This window comes from Amblyomma americanum, chromosome 7 (genome assembly GCF_052857255.1).
Source record: "Amblyomma americanum isolate KBUSLIRL-KWMA chromosome 7, ASM5285725v1, whole genome shotgun sequence".
NCBI classification, from domain to species: Eukaryota; Metazoa; Arthropoda; class Arachnida; order Ixodida; family Ixodidae; genus Amblyomma; species Amblyomma americanum.
In genome coordinates, this window is record NC_135503.1 from 159832415 (window position 1) to 159852489 (window position 20075).

Below are 20075 nucleotides of genomic sequence, written 5' to 3' on the forward strand. Positions count from 1 at the left end.
CCCAGGTGTTAAGCCTGACGAAGCAGCGCTCCGACGCTGTGACAGGGGTATGATACTATTTCATTAGGGCAGTCGGCCCCAAAAACAATAATTTGAAGTTTCTTAGAGTGCCCGGAACATGTACATAGAGTTCCCGCGGTAAAAATACAAGTTCAGATTTCTCTTTAGTGCACCTTTAAGAGTGGGATCCGATAGAGGTATCGGGTTTCGCCTGCGTTGACTGCTCAGTTACCTAATTAGCATACTTATTATTACTCATCAGTACATGTCTCTAAGGCACTTCACTACGGCAAAGACCGCAACCATTCACTATGTACTCCTTTATTCAGCTTGAACAAACAAGACTTCATTGCGTGGGAGAAGCATGCCCGTCTCGCAATCCGAAGGCCGTGGGTTCAGTGCCCAAGTCGATCTACCTTTGTTTCTAGCTCAATTTTATGAATTCTTTCCTTCCATCAGGGTCGTTCTCTCACGGACGACGACGATTACACTGTCTTTTCTGCGACACGTACTTTTACCGCTATTGCATTATTACATATGTGGTGAAACCAGAGGAACGGATAGTCTAGGCGTTGAAACTACTGTCAACAAATTCACTCTATTCAAAGAGAAGCGTTTGTACGCCATCCACGAGCCAAGTGGCAAAAGAAACGAAGCGCAAATAATAGGACACAGGAAAGAAAGATGGTTTATGCAAATCGTCAACCTTTGAGTTTACCTTAAGTGCGGTCACCATGAGCACACCAAGGTATCTTAACACCAGACAAAGAAATCGTAGATGGTGTACAATGAAAACAAAATAAAAGGTAGACAAGGAGCGTGACTAAGAGTAGCAGCGAAAGAAATATTTTAAAAAATTGAAGTAAAAGCAGGTTCAAAATGGAAGTTTAACATCGTGGCCGACATCGAAAACATTTTCAGCAAAGGTAAATCAGGCCGGAGTGACAACTGAGTCAAAACAACAGTCGCCAGAACAAAGGACACGCGGGAAGGGGGCAAGATGAAAAAACAAGGCACTGTCTGTCTTTAATTCTTTATCTTGAAGAGTTGCCAAATAACAACGCGTTAATGTTTATATTCTCCTTGTGAGCTCGGCACAGCCTGCACTTTCCTCACAAAATGAAGAAAAGAGCTGCGCTGGATGGAGCGCGTCTATCGTTTCACGGACTGGCCTGCCTGGGATTACATCTCAAGTGTGTGTCTGCATATATCGGCCAAACAGAAAGGAGCCGCAATGTAAATGACGAGAACACTGCCAGCATTAACAAAACAATGCTGACGGCCATCTTGATGATTATTGCAAAATGGGCGAAAATCTCATCCGTTGTATGGAAGAACGATGATCGATGTACGCGCTAGTCCTGAAAAATGTACGAACAATCGGACAGAACTTGCAGGCGCTTAGGTGATTCAGTGTTTAAGGAAGCAGTAAAGCGCTTTTATCCGTGATTACTAATGGGGAAGAACGACAAGGGGACGAGCGCTTTCACCTGGCTCTATTAGCAGTCGAGGGCAGCAAATATACGAAACAAAAAACACTTGAGCAGTATAAAATATCGCACACAAAGCACAGCACTTTCAGGCAAATGGTTCGAGCTGTGTGAGCTCGCACTTAAAAAAAAACGTGTCGCTTGAATGGGCGCTGTTTAGGGTCATTCATACAGCTCATGTCTCGTTTTTTTTCCTCCTTGTACTTACTCTCCTGGACCGCGAACGAAGCCAGGGTAAAGTTCGCGCTTCTACTCGGTCATTCATTCACTTCGCTGTTTGTCTTCTAAATTGGCTTTACGACTACCAGAGATGATTTTCGTTGAGGCTCTGCTCATCACCAAAACTGGACACCAATATGTTAGCACCGCCTCAGTTTCACTGACTGTCTAACTCATTCTTTTAGAAATAAACTAATCTAACCCTGCTTTCGCATCGATGCACTGACACTGAGTTTGAGTTATATTTTTAGCTCTAGTTTTTCTTTTTAAAACCTTCGGCGTGTTCTTTTTTCTGTAGTATTGACCCTCAGTTTCGATACCTCAAACGTCCTTGGCCGGGACATAGCTTGATGGCAAAATATGTTTATGTAAAAAGGCTTGGATGATGGGGTTCGATTGCAGACTTGAAGCGTGACCGGTCACTGATGGTGGCAATGCGTTCAGGCAGGTGGTTCCTGTCACTGGCAGTTCAGAAAAAAAATTTGGAGGATGCTTCAGCTTTGCGACAGCGAAACGCGACAGTGAGACGCGACAGCGTGTCGCAGCGTTGCTGAGGGGTACACGGAACGCAATCGCCCTTTCAGCGCGACGCGTGGCCCGTTGGACAATTTAAGGAAAGGGCGCTTGTCTCACAAATCTCGGCGGACACCCGAGCCGGGCCGTAAGAGAAGGAAAATTAACAATTGCTTTTATGGAAAGGAAATGACGCCTGTCTCACATTTCTCGCTGGACAACCGGATCGCACCATAAGGGAAGCAAAAATCAATCAATCAGTCAATGAATCAATCGATCGATCAATCAATCAGTCAATTCATCAGTCAATCCATCAGTCAATCCATCAGTCAATCCATCAATTCATCTATCAATCAATCCTTAACGCTGTCGCATTAAAATCCCTTCCCTTACGGCACGGTTCAGGTGTCCACCGAGATGCGCCATTTTTCGCTCACGGCCAAAGACGCCGACGAAACCGGATTTTTTCTAAAAACGCAGCCGGGTTCGAACCCGACCGCGGCGGCTGCGTTTTTATCGACGCTAAACGCTAAGGCGCCCGTGTGCTGTGCGATGACAGTGCACGTTAAAGATCCCCAGGTGGTCGAAATTATTCGGAGCTCTCCACTACAGCATCTCTCTCTTCCTTTCTTCTTTCACTCAATCCTTTATTCCTCCCCTTACGGCGCGGTTCAGGTGCCCAACGATATATGAGACAGGTACTGCGCCATTTCCTTTCCACAAAAACCAATTATTATTATTATTATTATTATTATTATTATTATTATTATTATTATTATTATTATTATTATTATTATTATTATTATTATTATTATTATTATTATTATTATTATTATTATTATTATTACATGAGCTCCTTAAGGCTGTCTCGTTAAAAGCATTGCTGGTATGCTACTGTGCGTGTACGTGGAGGATAAACAGCGTTAGAGGGAGCATTGTGGAAACAGCGGTAGGGTGGTTTGATAATAATGTTTTCTGGTGGCAACTAGTCATAAAATATAAGAAAGAGAGAAGGGCTATTTTACGATGGCGTGAGGTGGAGGGGGGTCGGTAGATGAAGCTGTGCTTTTAATGCTTTTATAGCGCGGTTCTGAATTGATTCGAGAATCGTGATTGGGTTATTATAATGAGGGTCAAATATTGCGGTAGCATATTCTAGCGTTGGGTGGAATAGGGCCTTGTAGGCATGCAATTTAACAGAATGTGATGCTGGCGCCAAATTGCGACGCAGGTAGCCGAATTCCATACGCTTCTTCTTCAACATTTTCTTGCCTTCATCTTTGCCCTGAGTGCGATTTCTTTTGGTTGGTCTCGGTTGAAATATGTTTTTCTTTCACAAATAGTTGCGCGCACACACGAGAAAACATTAAAAGGGTCACACACTGGTGCAAAATTATACTGGATTTTTTTGAGATTGCAAGAAATATATATGCTTTCACAATCAGGATAAATGAAAGAGAAAAATACAACTGCCATGCCACACGTGCCGAAAACCAAAAGCGACCCCGTCATACCATTTCCCTATCCAAGAACTTCAATTCTTTTTCCGGTAAAGTTACTTGGGAAGCACTCACGCAACCAGGGCCGTGTCAAAGAATTTCCCTCACTTCGACAATCTCCCGGTTCAGTAGTCTGCCATTTGTACATCACTGCCCCGGCCTACCTAGTGATAATGTTGACCCCGAAATGACGAACACGGGAAGAAACAAGGCACACGACAGGGCAGAAGTTCAACTTCCAACTCCAATGACAGGAGAAGAAAGGCGTTTTTTATAGCCGCTGATAAGCAGATGTGTGCTGCATGAAAGTGAGTGAACAAAAGCACAACCAAATATTTTTCAGCCCATGCCCATGCTCACTTTCCCAAGCTTTATGGTTGATGCAGCCCGCCTTTTATTTGCTTTGTTTTGGCAAAAGAAGACCTTTTCTTCTTTTCGTTGTTTTGGTTTTGATTTTGTTCACGCACCTTCATGCAGTCCACATCAGTTCATCCGCAGCTATAAACGAACGCGTGCCTTCTTGTCTTGTAATTCAAGTCAGAAATTGCGCTTCTTCCCTGTCATCCCGTTTCTTCTAGTGTTCGTCATTTCAGCGCACGCTATTTATTCAATGAGCATGTGCCAACTAATCCGTTAGAAAGTCATACTACACCATTCGCCTTTAACGGTTGCCGCGTTTCGTACTCGCACAGGAATAATCTGGCTCAGGAGATTGTTCAAGTGATTTAAGTTCTTAGATATAGCCCTGCTAGCATGACTGCTCCATCAGTAGCTTCACTGCGCTAATAATTTAACTTCTCGGATGGGGAAATTGTAAGACTGCAGGGTGGCGGGTGTTTTGTTTCAGCATCGTGGTATTGTAGTTGCATTTTTCATGTATGACAGATCATCCTAATTACGAAAGCATACATAGTTCTTGCGGTCACAATAAAATACCTTCCATGGTTACGGCTACATGTGGCCACTCTCATATCTTGACTTTTATGTGCGCAAATATTTTCCAAAGTATGAAGAACGAATTAAACTAATACATGACGGTGAGGTCGTGCTGGTAATGTTTCTGGTCCACTCGAAAGATAACGTTTTGCTTGTTTCTCTTGTTTGCGTTTAGTACCTTGATGCTTGGGTCCACGCGTTGCGGGCCGCGCAATGTTAATTTTATTTATTTTTCTCTTGCCCACTCTTCCTGTTGCCACGTGGGTGGCGTATGAATACTGCACTTTCCTCGTGAAAACCTGCTGTCAATTTCTGCGCCGGCACTGTCGGCTTTCTTGTACTCGTCCTCGTGTATTCTCGCTGCCTCTCCCCGCTACCAGCAAGCCCAGACAAAACTCAAATTTATCGGTCCGTGTCCCCATTCGCTTGTTGACGAGCGTAATTTCTCTGTCGAAAGGTCGTAGCAGCAGCCGTGTCGTCACACACCGTGAGGGGTACCCGGGAACGAGAACACACGATTCTGCATAAAGGAGAGCGCTTGGCGCCTTCCTGACCTGCCTGCAATAGTCAGAAGTCGCTCTACACACTAAACAAACCTCAGCCTTAAGGGTGCAAATCGGCTGTCCCCAGACGAACACGCTTTAGGGCGCTAAAAAGGGTGCAGAGATCAGCACCCTTCAGGAAGGGTGCGCAGCATGAAAGTTTAGAGAGCGCGCTTCAGTCTAAAGCTTTTGCTTCATGGGTGGATCAACGAGGAGCACTCTTCCAACATGCATTCGTAGAGATGTTATGGAAAAATAGTGCCGTTTAATGAGGGTGCAATCATTACATCCTCTCAAATATCATTAAGTGCACCCTTCCTTATGGGTGCTGATCTCTGCACCCGTTTTTTGCACCGAACATTGGAAATGGGTGTTCATCCGGGGACAGCTGATTTACACCCTTAAGGTGAGAAATTGTTTAGTGTGTACCACGGGCAAACTATATTTGCTCTGCTCACGCAGTCCGAGGCTTACCACTCTCAACGGGGTGGACTGAGAGATATCTGCAAAGAGGCTTTCGAGACGCGTGGAGACGATGCTGGAGATGTCGTGTGTGCCTTTCTTACGTGTCCCAATTTTCTTGCGCAACTGTACCCGTCACCAACCGTCTCCAACATGCCCAACTTTCCGCCCTGTATGGCGACGTTATAATTGACCACACTGTGGTACCTACGCAGGTGCACGGCTATCCAGGGCACGCCCACCGTTTACTACGACCTCATGCACAACCCGGAGATGTCAAAGCGTTGTGGCACCAGCCTCTGTGAAGGTACTCCACTGTGCGAACAATCTTTCATTTTCTCTTTATTTTTGACAGCATCAAGCAAAAAATAGACATGCATATGTAATATTCAGGTCATCCTGTCTGCATAGCCTACGCAAAATTCGTGCATAAAGCCCAATGTGGCCTTGGAACCAAGTTACACATGATGCTACACTAGCCGCCTATGATGCTTCGCGGATCTATTATCGCGTGAGATGTTCTAATCCTCATCTCTTTATGTTGGAGCGTTCTCATTCTGTCCACGCTTTCGTTCCCTTACAGGGCTCTCCCATCGCACCACACGATCCTCTTACCGCCTCTTACGACCTCACCCTCCTCCTTTACCTCCTTCTTCGGAGCGCTTTCACTCTCTCCAAACTCTCCTCTCTTAGCTCAGGTGAAACATAGAACCTTATTTGTAAATATTTAAAAAATTCAAAAACACTTAGACAATAGATGACAGCGGGACAGGGTGCAACTCGTCCAACAAGGAGTCCTCCTGAACTCAGAGCTGACTAGACCAGCTCCGGGTAGCCTTTTACTTTTTATTGCGAAGCAATACTACTTTAGGTCGCACTTCAGCCCGTTCCGTGGCGAGGCGGTGGTAGGCACCATTGACCTTTAGCGTGACCTCGCTGCGTGACGTCACTCCAGCTGTGTAAAAACGGGGCCCCATCTCACGCCGTCGCGAGGCGAGGCGGTAGCCACCAACGGCGGCCTAACTCCCGCTCCTCTCACCAGGGGCGCTACGGTCGGTGTGACGTCACACCAGCTGTGTAAAAACGGGGCCCCATCTCACGCCGTCGCGAGGCGAGGCGGTAGCCACCAACGGCGGCCTAACTCCCGCTCCTCTCACCAGGGGCGCTACGGTCAGAGTGACGTCACACCAGCTGTATAAAACAGCTCCACTCCTCTCGCCAAGGCAGTCATACAGCCAGATGTTACGGTGGTGCCTACGAACAAGGCAGCTCGGCAGAATGCAAAGAGGAAGCATCAGTGAGCTACGGAGACGGCGAACCTCAACATTTATTACGGCGTAACGCTACCGTACTTTAAAGAACGCTACTGCAAGCGCCGAGTGAGCATATCTTACAACGCGGAGAAAATGGAGTGTTACCGCACCGTCGGCCAATCGAGACTGGAAGATTTTGTAATGGGCAAGCTGGTGAGTGAAATGTTTGTCGGCATACACGGATTCGACGGATGACTTCCTCTTAGATGATTCACTGTAAGCCGTAACACAAGCATAACCCAAGGCTACCACCAGCCATACTGCCAGCTGATCCGAAAATAACACACTATTGCTTCGCAATCACCAGGCTTAACCAAGCTAAGCCACGGCCGTTTTTTTCAAGTCTCTTTCCACGACCGCGTCCTCCATTCTCTCCCGCTATTTCTTTCCCCAGTCACCGCCCCCGTCTTCCTTCTCCGTTGCTTCTCTCCTTAGATCAGGAACCTTAGACGGACCTCAACCGCGCGGATGGCTCGTAGCGGGCTGCGTGAAACGTGCCAAACCGTTAAAAATTGGCAGAACCTCATGGAATCTGATGCAGTTAACTACGCAGGCAGACTAATAATTATTAATTGGTTTTTGAAGAAAGGAAATGGCGCAGTATCTGTCTCATATATCGTTGGACACCTGAACCGCGCCGTAAGGGGAGGGATAAAGGAGAGAGTGAAACCATAAAGGAAGGGAGAGGTACCGTAGTGGAGGGCTCCGGAATAATATCGACCACCTGGGGATCTTTAAAGTGCACTGACATCGCACAGCACACGGGCGCCTTAGCGTTCCGCCTTCATCGAAACGCAGCCGCCGCGGTCGGGTTCGAACCCAGGAACTCCGAATCAGTAGCCGAGCGCCCTAACCACTGAGCCACCGCGGCGGGTGGAAGCAGACTGCCCTTTTCGATTTGATGCTTTTACTTTTTGCCGCATCCCATAGCGTGAAATTTTCCCCAATTATTTCTTAGTGCGAAAGCACTTCCAACCACACTCCCCGGGTTCCAGCGGTGCGCGTCTGTGCAAAGCCTCTGAGTAGCAAATGTAACCGGGTCAGTGGGTCAATGGACATACAAGTACAAGTTCAGGCAGTTATGCCAGTTTCCATTTCTCAAAATCAGTGCAAGGTTTAGAGTTAGAAGAGAGTTGTGTAAAAATACTGGAAGATATCTACATCGGGTGCGCAGCTACCATAATCCACCTTAAATTAAGCTAAAAATTCCAATAAGAACTGGTCTTAGGCAGGGAGACATGATACCGCCAATGCTATTCGCACCCTCTTTACGGGAGATATAGAGAGGCTTAGATTCGGAACAGTTGGAGATAAGAGTTAATGGAGAATATCTTACTAATCTGCGACTCGCTAACGATATTGCCTTGCTAGGTCATTCAGGAGATGAACTGCAGAACATGATCAGCGAGTAATACATGCAGGGCAGTACTTTTGGACTAAAATTTAATGTGAGGAAAACCAAAGTGATGTTCAACAGTCTCAGAAGGGAACAGCAGTTCACATGCCAGGATTGCAAACAGCTAGAAAACACTAACAGCTCAGAGCACAAATAGCGGAGCAAAACCAACGCATACAGAGGTTAGAGAAAAAGGTAAACCAACACGTTAGCTCTCTCTCAGCAACACCTAGCCCAGTGCAAAAATTACAAGCCCCAGTAAGTATGCAAACTGAAGACCTTAGCAATCTACGACCTCAGACGCAGAACACAACACCCCAAGACCCTGTTCAATGCCGTCCACCTGACAAAAAGGTTGAAGAACTCAATCTCCAACAAATCATGGCCCAAATACAGGCTCAGATGAAAACTATGCAAAAACAAATGCAACAACAATCCCTCCAAATGCCGCAGCAAATCTCCGCTGTGCAAGAATAATTCAACTCTAAAATCCAAGTTGTAACGCATGGAGTCAGGAAACGGGCAAGATGACAACCCCCTGGCCAAAGCCCACAGAAAACACGCAGGCGTGGCTGACGTCAGCGATTGTGAATCTGTTGCTAGCAGTCAAGATGGCCTCCTCCCGTAAACAAGCACAAAACCACTTAGAAATCTGGCAATGGACTTGTAGAACCTTCAAAAATAAGGACAGTTCCTTGCTTATGCTCATTCAAAAGTATCCTATACCCCCGGGTATAATCTGCCTCCAGGAAACCCGCGTGGCTGCTTTCCTTCGTGGATATTATACAATGGCACGTACGGAGTCGCCGAGAGTAGCTACTCTTGTGGCCAAATCAGTTACGACAGTCCCACATCAACTCCTTATCATAGAATTAACAATGTTCTAGTTAAAGTTATGCGACAAAAGAGGGGAAAACAGAGCATCTTTATCCTAAATCTCTACAGCCCTCCAAGCCGCAAGAAGGAAGACTTTCTGCCTATACCAACAGAATGCGTCAGAATAGCCCAGGACAACCCCCTGGTGATTCTGCGAGACATGAATGCAAGACACAGCTTCTGGGGCTACATAAGCTACTCTCAAAAAGGTGAAAATCTACTTGAAGCCATGGAAATGCTAAGTTTAGGGCTCGTCACTGATACTACCTCTCCCACCAGAGCAAAGAACGGTATTAGCCGAGATACCTGCCCAGACCTCACCTTCATTAAGAACATTAATCACGCAACCTGGACTAATTTAGAGGAATCCTTGGGCAGCGACCACAGGATCATAAGTCTCTCTATACCAAATGCCAGAATCAGATGTGCTCTGGGAAATGTACAGATCCCGGAACGGCAAAAATTCAGAGAATGCCCGCCGCCAGAAGGAGGCATTAAAATATTCGAGAGTGGACTCAACTAATCAAAGATGCCCACTAAAGCAACACTCAAACCATCCAACAAACCGTAGAAGCACCGGAAGTGGATCGCCACCTATTGCATCTATGGGAGGCTCGAAAAGGCCTCACTAAGCGCTGGAAAAAGCAGCGTCTCAGTAGAAAACCACAACTACGAATTGCTGAGATTGCACAGCAAGCGCAAGCATATGCTACACAGCTATCTAGACAAAACTGGTCTGAGTTTTGCGCTTCACTGAAAGGTACCATAAGCACAGCACAGACATCGACCATCTTAAGATGCATGATCGACCCGAATAAGGCCAAATCAGTTACCAGCCGAACTCTCCAAACAGTTGCCCATAAGTTTCAAGGCACAGGCCAAGACCTCATAGCAGCCATGCATAGGAGAACATACCCCTCCATGTGCCCTGACCTACGAAGGACAAGAAAATCCAAGCTTAGACAGCCCTATAACGGTATCCGAAGTTTATGCTGCCGCAAGAACGGCTCAGCGAAACACAGCACCGGACGGAGACAAGGTTACCAACGCTATAATTCGGAACCTCAGCAACGACCATCTGAAGGACCTAACAGACTACATTAACAAGGAATTATGGGAGGTTATGTTGCTGGGCGAGTTGGTAGTTATCCAACATCATGGAATCGCAGTGTTAGCAGACAAGGAAAACAGGGAGGACACAGCGCAAGTTTGTGTTTGTGTCCTCCCTGTTTTCCTTGTCTGCTAGCGCTGCGATTCCATAATTGTGGGAGAAAGGCCAGGTATTAGCTTAGTGGCGCCATGAGGACATCACTATGATTCCTAAGGCCGGGAAACCCCCGGCAGTAGAGTCTCTCCGCCCAATCTCCCTAACCTCCTGTCTGGGCAAAATCTATGAAACAATCATACACACCAGACTCCAGAACTATATAGAAGATAACAACTTTTACCCCTACACTATGGTGGGATTCCGAAAAGGCTTCTGTACACAAGATGCCTTCCTAAGGATTAGCGAAGAAGTGATTAATACAATACCCACCCACGGAGAAAACCTTCTTTTAGCCCTAGATTTAAAAGGAGCTTTTGTGAACATATCCCATCAGGCTTTCCTAGAGGAGCCGAGTGGTATAAACTGTGGAAAGAGGATATTTAACTACATCAAGGCTTTCCTCTCCAACCGAACCGCCACCATAGGCATTGGTGAAGTCCGTTCTCAACCCTTCCCCATGCCTAGCAAGGGTACTCCTCAAGGGGCTATAATATCCCACCTCCTCTTCAATATTGCCATGCTAAAACTAGCAAGAAAGCTTCAAACGCTGCCCGACATAGGCTACACGGTCACTGCCGATGATATAGCTCGATAGGCTGCACACGGCTCCTTACAAAAAGAAGCCCTACATGAAGCCATACACAGGGTTGAAGAATTTGCTGCAGGAAAGTGGTCTGGAATGTGCCCCGGAGAAGTCTGAGGTCATTAGACTCCACAAACTAGCTTACACATCCCCAGGAAAAGTTGAGCTTTTCCTGGGAGGACGTAAGCTTAATGAAGTGGACAAGATCTGGATACAGGAGTTCTGGCTTCAAAGTAACCTCAGATCCGACCATATGATCAGAAACATCAAAACAACCGTTAATCACATCTCAAGAATGATCCGCCGTATTACCTGGCACCGCAAAGGTATGAGAGAAGAGGACACCCTTAGATTCGTCCAGGCCCTAGTTATGAGCAGTAGTTATGAGCAGGATTGCATACGACTTCCCTTACCAAAAACTGGGCACTGTGGAAAGCGGAGCTATCGATACAATCATAAGAGGGGCTTACAAAACTGCCCTCAATCTTCCAATAGCCACTTCTACTGAACGACTCCTAGAGCTTTGTCTGCACAACACTTTACCGTGCTCCAAGAAGCCATCTTGAAAAGTCAAAAAGAACGACTTATAACAACAAATGCGGGAAGAACGATCCTGTCTAAAGTAGGCAAATGGCCGGGGCTGGAGACAAGAAGCAGTAAAACCTCTCTTCTAATCCAAACCCGAGAGAAGATCACCATTAGCCCAGTCCCGCGTCACATGCATCATGCTCATCAGCAAGGCAGGCGACTAAGCGAGAGCAAAGACACTTCAGAAACAACTAGAAAAAGACTGTGAAGCCGTCTACGTAGACATTGGGGCCAACCCCACGCCGGGAAAGTTCTCAGTCGCTGCGATTGACCACCAACTAAAACCGGCTATCCAAGCGTCTATCTATGCAGAAAAACCTTCCTCTGCAGAGGCTCTGACAATAGCTATCACGATCAAAAACAAAGACCAAAAAGTAGGGTCCTCCCACGTCATAACAGACTCCCAACAAGCCTGCGAGACTATTTTAATGGTAGGCTTCCCTCAAGAGCAACGCAGCTACTTGACAATCTAAGCCAAACACACAAACTAACATCCACACCTGGTCACGAAGGACTAGCTGGCAATGAGGTAGCCAACCATCTAGCCCGAGATTTATCCAACCGGGCGGATCCTCATCCCTACCCCACGCCCATGCCTAGCACATATGGTGACAGATAAGAGCATATTATGCTGGAGCGCAGAAAATACCCACCGCCTCACAAAAAATCGACTAATTCTAAGCCATAGACTGGAGGAAAATTCAGACCAACACTTTGCCTAACCTGTTCATCCTACACAACATTAGCCCCACTCAATATCAGAATATATGGCCTTGGTGTGGAGCTTGCCCTACGCTCTACCGCATATCATGAGAATGCACAGCGAAACCAAAACACTTAACTATGTCCAACCCGACATATGAGCAATGGGAGGTGGCCCTGACCAGCGAGGCCCTGGATCAGCAACTGAAGTTGGTTCAGCAAGTCCGTCAGTCAGCGAAAGCCAGTGGCGCCTTGGACTAGGGGTGCCACCCAAGCTGCTCGAGCAACCTTCCCGAATTACAATAAAAGTTTTATCTCTCTCTCTCATAATTGGTAGCGAGGTGCTGGAAGTGGTGAAGTAGTACGTCTACATAGGGCTGCTAGTGACCGCAGAACCTGATCAAGAGAGTGAATAACTAGAAGAATAAGAATGGGGCAGAGCGAATTGGGAAGGTTCTCTCAGATCATGCATGGCAGTTCCCCAATATCCCTGAAGCGAAAAGTATATAACAGCTGTATCTCACCGGTACTCACCTATGAGGCACAAATGTGGACCCTAACGAAAAGGCTTCAGCTTACCGAGAGCGCAGCGGTCTATGGAGAGGAAAATGATAGGTTGAGGGGACATCGCCCTCCTACGTCCCCTTTAAGTTTGCTTACCTGCGATGGGTTGTCCCTAGTTTCTACTTACTTTAGCAAGGGAGGGTGCCGGCGTCACAGCGACATGAGCGAAACAGAGGGCGTGACTGCAGTGGGGGGAAGAGCTTTCTCTCTCTTCTGCTAGGGAACTAGACGCGGGCTGACGTGTCCTCGGCGCGGCGCTCCGCTCTGCGCAAGCGAGGCGAGCCCTCGGTGGGGAGAACGTTCTCCCGCATGTCGTCCCATCTGACTTCGGCGTTTCCCCTTGCTCTAGCGTCGCCGAATGTTCGCTCGTAACCGTGCTGGTGAGTCGGACGCCATCGATTCTTTAACGTATGTTGTTGCCAACCGGCGTTATCGTTATTGCAGCAATAAATGGCTGTTTGTGTCAGCCAGAGTGTCGTTCCTTTGTTTCCCTCAGAGCAAGACTCGCCGTTGTCAGCATGCGTTCGGTAGCCCGCGCGACCACGGGGTGGGTTCTGGGCGGTTTTGAGCTGTGTCAGCCGTGGTTAAGCGGGGGAAACGCATTTATCTCCCCCATTTAAACCGCCACAAGGTGTAACGTTGGGACACCGGGAACGGGCAGAGTGGGCCAGGGAATAAACGCGGCGTAGTGACATCCCAGTCGAAATCAAGAGGAAGAAATGGGCTTGGTCAGGGCATTGTTATGTGAAAGCAAGATAACCGATGGTCCTTAAGGGTAACAGAGTCGATTCCAAGGGAAGAGAAGCGTAGCAGGGGCGGAAGAAAGTTAGGTGGGCGAATGAAATTAACAAGGTTGCGGGGATATGGTGACCGCAGATCGCATAGGAGAGGGTTGTTCGGCAAGGTATAGGAGAGGCTTTCATCCGGCTGTGGGCGCGGTCAGGCTGGTGATTATGGTGATGATGATGTTCTCTACGTTACTACAGACGGCATCTGAGACACCACCTAAACCTTCAGCTGGGGGCGTTCTCAATAGGAACGAAACATTTGTGGCATATATTTCGCGAATGAGCTAACATTGCGCCCATTGCAGGCTCTACGCAACTGGCAGGCCGTCACACAGAGTCGTAACCATTCGGCCATCATTCACCGGTTGCAGTGGCTCAATGGTTAAGGCGCTCGGCTACTGATCCGGAGTTTCCGGGGTCGAACCCGACCACGGCGGCTGCGTTTTTATGGAGGAAAAACTCTAAGGCGCCCGCGTGCTGTGCGATGTCAGTGCACGTTAAAGATCCCCATGTGGTCGAAATTATTCCGGAGCCCTCCACTACAGCGCCTCTCTCTTCCTTTCTTCTTTCACTCCCTCCTTTATTCCTTCCTTTACGGTGCGGTTCAGGTGTCCGCCGATATATGAGGAAGATACTGCGCCATTTGCTTTCCTCAAAAACCAATTATTTATTTATTATATTCGGCCATCGTGTTTTCAGTGCCGCTCGCTATCGTCGGTGATACTGTTGTATACCTGCAGGTTGAAATTGCCCGGCAGCAATGCTGTTTTCGCTTAACTCTGTGGCGTGGTGCTGTGAAATTTTACAATGTTCGCAGCAAAACGTCTTCGTGCAGGGCTCATCGGAGCGACGACATTGCAGCCACCTGCCCTAGAAAACATCGTTTCGAGACTTGGAATACGTCAGCTGGTTGTGAGTAGATGACCCTATTGCATTTATGTCGTGGTGAGCAGCCCTTTTTCGGTGCCCTGACTGCAGCGCAGCTGCTGGTTTCTCTGCACGCTTCAGTTTTATCGCATGTGCTCCCGCCTCAAAGTGCCTTTGAACGCGGCGGGACCTGCATCGCCTCTGCGATCGCTCCCACTGAGGCGCTGCCACCAGGACGGCGCAGGTCGCAACGAAAGAAATGGCTGTATTCTGCGAGAGCATGAACACAGGACATAAATTGTCGGTGGCCCGAGCAGTCCGCGAATTTTAAAGCGACGTTCAGGGCAATTCTGTCCAGCTTCTAGTGTTGGTGAACGTGTAGTCTAGGAAAGTTAGCACTGCGCGAAAACGGCAAAGGCAAGAGGCAAAGCAGCGAACACAACAAGGCTACTCCTCGTCCGAGCGTTCTGCTAAAGAATGCATTATAGGCTACTTCTGGTCGCCCTGACGTTTGATCGGCCTCCAGGAACGGATTCACTGCTGTCGAAATTGCATTTAAAAAACTTGCCGTCACTGGACAAGGTTATTAATGTTAGGCCCTGGGAGCACCCTGTGGCCCTTCTTGGGAAATGAATAGAGGCAGAGCCTAGCCTCGTGGATTCACGCTCACAAAACTGCCTGAACGCCATCGGTTTTTGCTTGCAGAAATCGTGGCTGGTGATGGTGACACCGGTTTTTCATTTTCAGACCGTTTTAAGTTCATAAAAACTAGCTTTCAGCGAAAGATGTTCTGTCACTAGAAAATGCTCATCTATCTTAATCAGCCTCACTGCGTGCAGTGCAGGAAAAATGTAGATGCCTTTGTCCTCCCATATGCCTTCAATCTGTCCTGTCATGACGCAGCTGCGGACATCTTATGACCGAAAACTGCCTTATCTCATCCTCCCACCTTCCTTTTTGCCGACCCGTGCTAACTTCTCGTTTCTCGGAATTCACTCCGTTAACCTAAGTGAGAATCGGTTACCTTGCCTTGGCAAAGAATCCACTGCTTACGCCCATTTTTTTCTTAATGTGCTCAACATAAAACACGTCTTGTCGAAAGGACAGGGAGGAAGAAAATAAATTTGAACAGAGCGGTGGCTACGTACTCTGCTGTCGGAATTTATTTTCATCGCAATCGTACGTACTGATCAGGTACAGCCCATTTATGATCCATTTTATTCTGGAATGGTTCAATAAAGGCCGCGTTTGGGCGAGCTGGTTTTCCATGCTGACAGGGCAAAGAAGCTCGTGTTCTCTGTCTTATTCTACGTCCTTGTTTATTGCGTTCTTACGTTCAACTGGAATCGTTACACGGAAAACATAGCGCAGTAACAAGAGAGGATGACACAGGACAAGAGCTGCCTCTCAACAAAGAATTTTTGTGGATCCGGTGCATATATAAACACATGTGAATCTGGAAAAGAAAAGAAGATCAAATGCTGCCACGTGCAGTCTACGCCGTGCTGTTTCCTTGATAACGTTCGAAAGCGCTGTAACAGGGAACACAAAGAGAAAGACACGAAGGACAAGCGCTACTATCAACTGAAATTTTATTGGAAAACGCACAAGGTTAGCCAGCAGCGCATGCGCCTACTCCCCAAAATGACAAAACGAATCACTGTGTTGAACCAAGATACCGAATTTCACAATCATGGATTACAACAGAGTGCCCTGCCGCGGTGGCTCAGTGGTTAGGGCGCTCGACTACTGATCCGGAGTTCCCGGGTTCGAATCCGACCGCGGCGGCTGCGTTTTTATGGAGGAAAAACGCCAAGGCGCCCGTGTGCTGTGCGATGTCAGTGCACGTTAAAGATCCCCAGGTGGTCGAAATTATTGCGAAGCCCTCCACTACGGACCTATTCGTTCCTATCTTCTTTCACCTCCTCCTTTATCCCTTCCCTTACGGCGCGGTTCAGGTGTCCAACGATATATGAGACAGATGCTGCGCTATTTCCATTCCACCAAAAACCAATTATTAATTATTATTACAACAGATGGTGTTCTGACGCACATGTCGGAGTTTTTGTGAATATGATATCCCGCAGATAATTCCCTTGTTAGCTGATTGCAGTGCCTATGGAGAATGTTTGTTCTATTGAACAGAGGTACATATGCATTTTTGTCCAACGGGCTCGAATTGTTAAGTTCACAGTCGCTGTAATGCAGGGCCAAATTAGAGGTAAGAGCCCCCTCTAAAGACGAATTATGTTGGCGTAGCCGTGTGTTCACACATTTGCCAGTTTGGCCTATATAACTCTTGCCGCATGTGAACAATACCTCAAATACCACTCCCTCGGCACAAGGTGCAAAAACCAACTCATGTTTTATATTGCATTGTTTTTACTTTCTCTTGACTAGTTTTTCTAATCTGGTGGTAGTGGTTTTATTAAAAATAATAGTAAAAAGGCAGGAAAAGATTTTTGCTAGCCCCGGCATCTGCCATCTATACTGAAGCACCTGAGCTGGGTTCTCCTGGTTCTCCTATCGAACATAAAACAGGATTTCCAAGTTTTTGGGGAGCTGAAAACAGCACCTTTACCCCATATCTAGTGCCTACTTGTTTTAATTGGCGGGATAATCTGTGAACATACGGAATTACTGCACACTTTCTTTCCTCGTTACTAAGAGGCTCTGGTGGATCAGGTTTTCCGAATGACTTCAGCTTTTTCAGGAGTTTATTGCAGGCTAGTGTGATCACGTCGTTAGGGAAACCTGCTGACTTTAGCCTCTGGACCTGCTGTTTGAAACTGTTATCAATAGCGTGAACGCACGACTTAGCAATTGCTGATCCTAAGCACGACACAGCTGTGCCGCACTTCACCACCTTTGAATGCCCTGAGTGGAAACTAAGCAAAGGCGTCTCCGAACGCAAGAGTTATGTGGCAAGAGTTATATAGGCCAAACTGGTAAATGTATAAACACACGGCTAATTCGTCTTTAAAGGGGACCCCGACCTCTAATTTGGCCCTGCATTAGAGAGACTGCGAACTTTACAATTCTAGCCCGTTGGACAAAAATGCATGTGTACCTCTGTTCAATAGAACAAACATTCTGTATAGGCATTCTAATCAGCTAACAAGGGAATTATCTGAGGCATATCATATTCACAAAAACTCCGACATGTGCGTCAGCACACCATCTGTTGCAATCCATGATTGTAAAAATTGGTATCTTAGGTCAACACAGTGATTCGTTTTGTCATTTTGGAGGTAGGCACATATGCTGATGGCTGCCTTGTGTGAGCTATTTAACCTTGTGTTTTTCCAATAAACTTCAGCTGATAGTAGCGCTTGTCCTACGTTTATTTCTCTTTGTGTCCCCTGCCGCAGCGCTTTCGAAAGTTTTCAAAGATGTACCTACTAGCTCAATTGTCCGTGTTTCCTTGATAAACGACGATCGTTTTGTGTCGCCACCGCAATGAACTCACTAGGGAGATCGTCGAAGCTTAGCACGGGCAGGAGTTAAATGCTCCAATAGGTCATCCACTGCACTGGCAAGGAAAGAGTTCATGGCATATACGGGCAGCGTTTGATCTTTTTTGTTCGCTCTGTCCGTTCGCAGACTCAGATATGTGTTTGCATGCTCCGGACCCGTAATGATAGAGCAGTTGAAAGTTGGCGCTTCCCCTGTCTCGTGCAACGATGCGTTAGGCACTTTCCCAAACCTATTTCTTTGTGAAGATCATCGTGGAATAGCTTAAATTTAAGTAAAGAATGAAGCAATTCCGCATGTCACGGTACCATGCCATCGCTTTGGGTTCTGTAGAGCAGGGTCTCAAACACGCGGCCCGCCGGACCCTCCAAGTTTCAGAATCAGTTTACTTAAACGAACAAACATTACATGCATATATTTGTTAAACACAGGAGGAGGTGCCAATGGCTGCACAGGGGACCTCCTGTTACAGCATACGAAAAACCAACGTGTACAGACAACAGCGGATAAAATTGAAACAGAGTACAAAACTCATTACTGCAACACACGAAAATACAATAACGTGCAGCTGTAAACGAAACATGAGTAGGGTGAATGTACATAAATGCATAAACAGAGGAGAACAATTCAAGTGAGTGCTCCGTGTATGTTCTATGGAAAAACAGATCATTGCGATAGAAGAAAAGTACGGAAACTACGCTCGAAAGTAGATTATTATATGATTGCTTTATGCAAAGTGTTAATGAATTGCGCAGAAATGACGCAGAGAAGTTTACTGCGAATTTACGGTAGCTAGTTCTAGGCTTTGAGAGTAAATGGAAATTGTTTTGGGGAAAGGAAATGGCACAGTATCTGTCTCAGATATCGACGGACACCTGAACCGCGCCGTAAGGGAATGGATATATGAGGGAGTGAAAGAAGAAAGGAAGAAAGAGGTGCCGTGGTGGAGGGCTCCGGAATAATTTCGACCACCCGGGGATCTTTAACGTGCACTGACGTCGCACAGCACACGGACGCCTTAGCGTTTCGCCTCCATCGAAACACAGCCGCCGCGGTCGGGTTCGAGTCCGGGAACTCTGGAGCAGAAGCCGAGCGCCCTAACCACTAAACCACCGCGGCGGGTAGGCTTCGGTAGTAAGAAATTGTTTTGGCATGCAAAGCGAGTGAACCTTCGTCAACGAAACAGGATACTATTAATTAACGGAATGGGAAGTGATCCTTTAGTGAACTTAAAGATGGGAATGCCAAGAAAATAATGAACCATGGATGAGACCCCTAGGGTTTTATGGGCCTGCAGTAAGGGTTCAGTACTGCATAAATAGTTATTGAAACTAATAATGCGTATGGCTTGATTCTGTATGTGTTGCAGCGGTGACATGTGTGTTCTGTAGGTGCTCTCCAAGAAGAAATACAATAGTTGATATGACTATGGATGAAGGCATATTGCAGTGAAATGTGCGTTAGTAACTTGAAGTAATTTCGTACCTTTATGAGTACCTTTATGCCTTATGGTGCTTTTTTTGTTAGACTGTTTATGTGCCTGTGGAATTTTAAGTGGCAGTCAAGCTTTACTCCCAGAAACGTCGCATGATCAGTAGCAATGAGCATGTGAGAGTCAAGGAAAATATGTGGAGATTCAAGAATAGCCTTATGGGGAGATGAAAAGACGATAAAGCTAGATTTAGGGTCATTAATACTCAGCACGTTGTCTCGGCACCGCGTCCCTAAGTTTGCATCATCAGCATTCAGTTCATGTGTTAAGGAACGTAATGGCTTGTCAGATGCTGGTATGTTAATATCATCGGCATATTTTCACGAAGTGGTGACTGCAGTCCGGAGAGAAGAAAGGCAGCGAAAATGGTGTCTAAACAAAACTCTTTACTCCGGCTCACTTACGCCCACAATGAACTAAACCACTAGGCGGTGGCGTAGCAACAAGCGTGCTCGGCGGTCGTCGAACAGAATGCCCGCCGCTGTCGGCCGCGCTCAATTTAAA

General features: G+C 46.9%; 1 protein-coding gene across 8 annotated transcripts in view; it reads left to right on the top strand.

The window, feature by feature from the left end:
- LOC144096722 (medium-chain acyl-CoA ligase ACSF2, mitochondrial-like) overlaps nucleotides 1-20075 on the top strand; it is an 841787-nt gene that overhangs the window by 654328 nt on the left and 167384 nt on the right. For all 8 annotated transcript variants that reach the window (XM_077629569.1, XM_077629571.1, XM_077629570.1 and 5 more), the window contains 2 exons: nucleotides 5877-5968; nucleotides 14574-14650. In XM_077629569.1, coding sequence (XP_077485695.1) covers nucleotides 5877-5968; nucleotides 14574-14650 — 169 coding nt within the window. The remainder of the gene's footprint in view (nucleotides 1-5876; nucleotides 5969-14573; nucleotides 14651-20075) is intronic.